General features: G+C 46.0%; 1 protein-coding gene across 1 annotated transcript; it reads right to left on the bottom strand.

The window, feature by feature from the left end:
- Positions 1 to 878: 878 nt before the first annotated feature.
- LOC148041141 (uncharacterized) lies at positions 879 to 3,284 on the bottom strand. Its single transcript, XM_087687541.1, has one exon. It carries the CDS (start codon positions 2,550 to 2,552, stop codon positions 1,302 to 1,304), a length of 1,251 nt encoding a protein of 416 aa, XP_087543667.1. The 5' UTR covers positions 2,553 to 3,284; the 3' UTR covers positions 879 to 1,301.
- Between the last annotated feature and the right edge of the window lie 3,172 nt (positions 3,285 to 6,456).

Genomic DNA, 6,456 nt, shown 5'->3' with positions numbered 1-6,456 from the left:
TGCATTTGCCCCAAGTCGGTAGATTGTTTGAATAAGAGAAGGAGTTGCTTAGACGTTTCAAGTATTAAATGATGAGATTTCAATAAGTTGATGTGTTGGTAACTTTTGAATATCATAATGAAACTCAAAAGTATTTTAATTTGACATTTTGATGATTGTAGGCTACCTCTAGAACAAAACAACACATGCTTTGCACTATACAAAATACGCTTGCAATTGCCTTTGCAATTATATATAGTCGTACCGTGCAAGTGACTTTTAAATGGAATTCTTTTAGACAAATCGCACATGTATGATAAATGAACCTAGCCTCGCAAATACAATACCATAGGATAAGCTCACGTGCTATTTGATAATTCCCTCACATGGCCTCCAAAAGTAAATATGCTGGATTGGGTGGACTTGGTGAGGCATTTGAGACCATACGAATCAGTATGCGAGATAATGTGTAATATGAAAAGCCTCTAATAATAACATAATTAGATCTCCCATTTTTAATAACTGTGAGTCGGTTGAGACCTTTTCTCATGCCTGAGTGTTATTATTATTTGTTGATAATAAGCAAGTAGAGCACATGTATGGAACTTTCTTCAGAAGAACTTCCATGCCCATTGCGCGCCCTCTCTCTCTCTCTCTCTCTCTCTCAGGAATGTGTATTAACTTTCATATGTCATATACTTTGAACTAGAGTTGTCAAGGCCTTCCGAGTTTCCTCAACTTACGTATGTCGATGCTTATCACTTATCCGTCAAATCAAGTCAATCCAATCCTCACTTGATAACCGTGGGTTTAACCTTGCAAATACGCAGCAACCATATAAATCACGGAATTGGGATTCATCTATTATCAGTTAGTTTTTATTGCAAGTACTTATCTATTTCAATAGCTGACATACATCACAGAACTGGGATTTATCTATTATGCCCACCTGGTTATTACTGCAACTACTCATCTATCTCAACGATAGTGCAGGCACATGATTGACAATTAGCTTTCGTAGTATTGAACAAGTTGCAGAATGACGTGAGATAAACCAGATTGTGTTTATTTACACAAGTGATAAGAAGGATAGAAGAGTATTCCAAATATTGGCTACCTTGTGGTTCCAAAATATCTAGAAATATTCTTCTAGCTAAAGTACATGGATTATGCACCATCATCATCGCCAGTCTTGTTAGTGGTGGCTTTCTACCGCCTGTAGCTAAGGACGAGTTGCATTGCTCTTTGTTAGGGCGTGCAATTTCTGCTCAGGACTGGAAAGAAGTTAAGAGCTTTGTTTGATAACTAATGTCGCTGGCAAATCATGGGAAAGTCAGAGGAAAGGGATTATGTATATGTGAGTCGGACGCAGGAAGTGACGGCTGCAGTTGCCTTTGGACTTCTGCAGAGACCATGTCTTGCATGAAGGCGAGGAGATGGTTGTGCTGATCGTAGGCCGGCGGCGGCAAGAAGCAGTCCGGACCAGCGGAGCCAACCTTGGTGGCAATGACCTGGGCAATGGCGGTCTGGATGGCTGACGCGACGAGGCTAGCGAGGTGGCCATGGCCTGAAATGGGGACGTGATAATTATCAGCTGAGGTGGTATTATTAATGCTAGTAGAACTACCATTAGAAGTTCCCGGCAGGGAGAGCGAGAGGTCGGTTGCGGGCTCGACGATAGGTTTAACGTTGGTTTGGCGGAGACGTGGCAGCATACAAGACGAGGGCTCGTATACGCTACTGTAGGAGGTGGTGAGTTGGCTAGGAAGGGCACCTGGCGGCATATGAGAAGAGAAGGGTTGGTATTCCCCACTGCAGGAGCTGGTGAACCGGCTGGCCGGGGCACGTGGCAGAATAGGAGAGGAGGGAAGGTCGTATGCGGTGCTGCATGGGGAGTTGAGATCGAGGGTAACGTGGCGCCGTCTTTTGGAGGAGGGGGAGGAGGACGAGGAGGAAGAGGAGCAAGTAGCGGAACAGTCAACCTGGAGGCCGCCGTGTCGCTTGCGGGAGGGCGGAGTGCTGCCGGCAGATGGCTGTGGGCCCAAGCGCAGGCTAACGGCGGGGGGTTCGTCGGGGCTACGGGAGGCGGTGGGCGACGGGGGGCGGACGTGGGAGGAGCCGGAGGAGCAGGGCTCGAGGGGGGGAGTAGGGGCGTCGAGGGTGTGGGACGGCGGGGGGTGGCATCGGCGGCGGCGGAGGGTGGAGTTCCAGTGGTTTTTGACGGCGTTGTCGGTGCGGCCAGGCAGGAGGAGGGCGATGGCGGCCCAGCGATTCCCCAGGCGGGCATGGGCCGCCAGGATGGCGGCGTCCTCCGCGGGCGAGAAGGGGCGGTGCTCGACGTCCGGGCTGAGCTGGTTGCACCAGCGCAGCCGGCACGACTTGCCGGAACGGCCGGGTACCCCTCTGCTCACCACCGACCAGTTCTTAGCCCCGTGCTCCTCCACCGCCCTCTGCAGAGCCGCGTCCTCCTCTGGGCTCCAAGGACCTTTGGTCCGATCCCTCTGCGCCCAGGACGGACCGCCGGTCCTCCCATATTGCGCCAGGACTAGCGGGCAAGCTCCATCCAGGCTCATGTTTCTTTATATCGCTTTAAAGCTCTGCTCACGAACGCCGCTGTTATATGATAAACTTGAGCAGCAGCTGCGGCTGATGGCTCAGTTATATCCCACAGCGGCAGCTATGGCGGACGTTATATGATATACTTGAGAAGATACTGAGACTCAGTACGACAGTTATCTCCTGCAGCGGCAGCTATGGCCGACGATTATCAGTATGAACCTCCGCTCACACCTGCAGCTGCTGTCACTTACCAGCTTTGTGCTTTATACATATGTATCTGTTTAATAAATATACTGCAGAAGTCTCTGCTGCAGCTATCAGCTGTATTACATATAACTTGCAGCAGCTTTGGCGGATAATAACCTACTATCAAGCACCACAATATTGCCAGACCTCCCGGAATCAACACTGAACAGTTGATGAGGCTCCCGTCGTCCCGTTCCCCCTCCTTACATTGCCCTCCTCGACCTGGCCCCGCGAAGGAGGAAGGAAGCAGCAGGCCTGCGAGCTCCCATGGCGTCGCACATGATAGGCACCTTCCTGGAAGCAGGCTTTTAAAAATAAAAAGGAAAAGAATCGAGGCGTACTACCTAGTGTCGCTCGAGCGGATGGGACGTATACCTGCTCGCTGCTGGCTTGCTTGCCTGCTAGCTGTCCACCTTTTCACGTGCCCCCCGGCGGCCTCGCTGCTTTCTCTCATGCACGTCACGGAGACGATGACGACTCCTTTCTCTCTCTCTCTCTCTCTGTGTCTGTGCGTAGTCTCTCTCTCTCTCTCAGAGCCTGCTCAGCCTTTCCGTTGCTGCTCCCTACCTTCCCAACCACCCCGCATAAACAATCCCGCCCCCTCGTAAACAAACCCCCGCATCTCAAAGACCGCAACGTGGCCTCTGCTTCCCGCATGGTATCCAACTCCTGCTTACACAATTCGTGCATCCATGATCTTGCGCAGCCCATTATACAACACAACTCAGCCCTTTCCATGTTCCCACTTATTTACAACACAACTCAGCCCTTTCCATGTTCCCACTTATTCACATTCTATATTCTTCGGGCAATGCAGTTCGTGAACGTAACCGAATGGATTGGAATTCTGACACGACTCATCAAAAGCTCGTTGTTGTTTATGATTGTATTCTTCTCCCTTCGACGGTTATAAAATAGCGTGCATGGCTTAAACTGTTAATCACGCACATACGATAACATAACTTTACACGGCCTGCTTCCATAGCGAGGTGTTGTCTTGTCTCTCCATATATTAACAATACACAGATGCACATACAAAACCGTGCATTTCATATATGCAGTACAATCTCATCTCACTCTAATTTAACGAGAACAAGAAGGGCTATTAGGGGACCAGCTTCCATACCGACCCAAAAGGCCTTTTGACACATGACATCACTAATGGGACGAGAAGGAGCAATAATACAACCGGGTGATTTATAATTTGTCACAAGCATATCTATACGAGCAACTTTACAAACCTCCATTGTCTTTTGCCTAAGTGAGCCACATGGCACCTAGAGACTCCAAAAGCTTGCGTAGACTTTACTATATAAATTTTTGCACCCATTTGCTTCGTTTTGCATTCGATTTGTTTGCTTAATGCAAGAGAATATGTAGGGAAAATGTTGCTATCCTATAGATCGCACACTAATTTGGGAGGATTTGGCATGTCACTAGCATTAACGATTTGATCATTTGAGACGTGAACCTAGCATATGCATTAGTCTTATACGTCTCCTAACCAACTTATCATGCATGCCATCCTCTCCACCATATGGTCATCATGTTTAGTGTCACGTGTGGAGACATGCCATTCGTCCACACCATAAAATGTGAATTATCTCCCAATTCTTCGGATTAAGAAGTCTTTGTAGCCTTGAAAACAACATGAGGATACCTTTGCTTCTGCTAAATCACACTTAGTCACCCCAAAGATGTAGCTATCCTCCAGTCGAACTTTCTACTTCACTAAACACTTACCTAGTTATCCACCCTTGATAAGCCAATCAGTTCCTTACTTTCACTTAAAGTAACTAATATAAAAGCTTGATGAATTATACTTCAATGGATCATGTTGAATTGTCTAACTTGCACGCTATAGATGCAATGTTTTCAATATTGTAAATGGACCACAAAACATTAGGGATAATTGATAGCTCTTTGTACTCTTTGATGACTTAGTTCCAAAACTCCTAAGCACACTTTGTTGCCATCTAAAATTTGGATTGACTCATTGCAAGACCATGCAAACTCAATGAAAACTTGTAGTGGATTGAATACTTCAATCTATGTATTCTAAGAAGGAATAAACTAGCCATCTTTGTAAGCCTATCTACAATCACCTGAAAAGATTAATCATGAACCATACCTAGGCTTGGATTGGTTGCCAATAATATTGATAGAAATACTCTTCCCTCCACTGGATGTTATTTAAAGTATTGAATCAACAGTTTTAGATGCACATTACAACAAAAAAGCCTCATACACGCACATTTAGACGCGATTTCTGAATACAGAGAAAAACTTACGGGCGCATCTATCCACCCGTCTATTTGCGCGTCTATCATTCCGCGTCTATAATCGCATGTATCGACGACTTTACATGCACAAATAGACGCGCAATAGACGCACATATACACGCGTATATAGACACGCTTTTAGACGTACTTTTACAAGCACTGATAGACGCGAACGGAAAACAAAAAATATCATTTTTCTAAAAAATATATTTCATTTCCTTTTTTAATTTGAATTATGCAGCGCGTGTATAAGCATGTGTAGTCTGCATTATAGACGCGCGAATAAACGCGAATTACCTGCAATTTAGACGCGCTGATAGACGCGCAAAATAGAACTGGAATTTTTTCTCTCTCCCATACATCAGATTGTGTATTTGGGAAAAAGGTAATGTATCTTATGGGCATGAGAATTGAAAGTGAAAGTCCATGTATTCATTATATATCAAAGCATTTAAAAGGGAAGTTTTGAGTGCTTGCGACCTAAAGCGTAGCCGCAAGCAGTAGGCTCAAAGAGATATCATACATATACAAGAAAAGAAGGCCTCATGAGGAGGTATGGTGCTCCTCTACGAATCTGAAGAGGAAACATCCTCGCTAGTACCACCATAGCTACTAGCGTCGCTATCCCCCTCCTCGCTATGCTCCACATTCGGGTTCGCCCACACACACAAAAGATCAGGGTTGCTTACATAGACAAGGTGGAGAAAAAGTTATAATTAGTTATACTTTTAATAGGAAAGTAAGAAAAGCATACCTCCTCTGGCTGTCGAATCCTCATGGCCCGGTTGTATTAGTCCTCAGTGTGATGAGACCCTCCTCATAAAAGTGAAGCCATGTCGCTGCGCGGTTATGGCCTCGATGGTAACCTACCTCTCTAGGGGTAGGTGTCCTACCAACGATGGTAGTCTGTAAAACATTTAGAGATATACAAACAATTAGACGTCACAATATATTAGACTAAAATATATAAAGAATTTAAAGAAATATACATTTAAAAAAACTAGAAATCAAAATATACTTACAAACTCTGCCTCCCACGACTCTCTGCCACCCGATCCGTAATGCGACGATCCCATTGTTTCCATTTGGATCCGTTGCGCCTCTGCGTACTGGCGACTCTTCACTTTCTCAGCTGCTTTCTTCTTGGCTTTCTTCCACTCTACGCGGTGGCACATAAGTGGTTGGCTGTAGGCTCCACGTCCCTCCTCCAGCCTCTGCAGCGAGTCCCTAGCCCGTGTCATAAGGTGGGATCTTTTGTTGTGAAGCATATCCCTCACTTTTGTACGTCCCCAATCATCCAAGAATCGCTGACCCTTAGGATTTGGGTACCTCCTATGGACTGCCCTCAACACCTCCTGCCATAAGCTGCTTTTCTGATTTTTGAAGGCAA

This window comes from Lygodium microphyllum, chromosome 1, assembly GCF_053477565.2.
Source record: "Lygodium microphyllum isolate KBCC chromosome 1, Lygodium_microphyllum_v1.1.10, whole genome shotgun sequence".
Taxonomy (NCBI): domain Eukaryota; kingdom Viridiplantae; phylum Streptophyta; class Polypodiopsida; order Schizaeales; family Lygodiaceae; genus Lygodium; species Lygodium microphyllum.
Note: the sequence above shows the minus strand (reverse complement) of the source record. Positions and strands in the feature narration are given on the sequence as shown.

Bases quoted from the DNA above. Each gene is read 5' to 3' on its own strand.
- LOC148041141 (XM_087687541.1), bottom strand. From the start codon at position 2,552: ATGAGCCTGGATGGAGCTTGCCCGCTAGTCCTGGCGCAATATGGGAGG.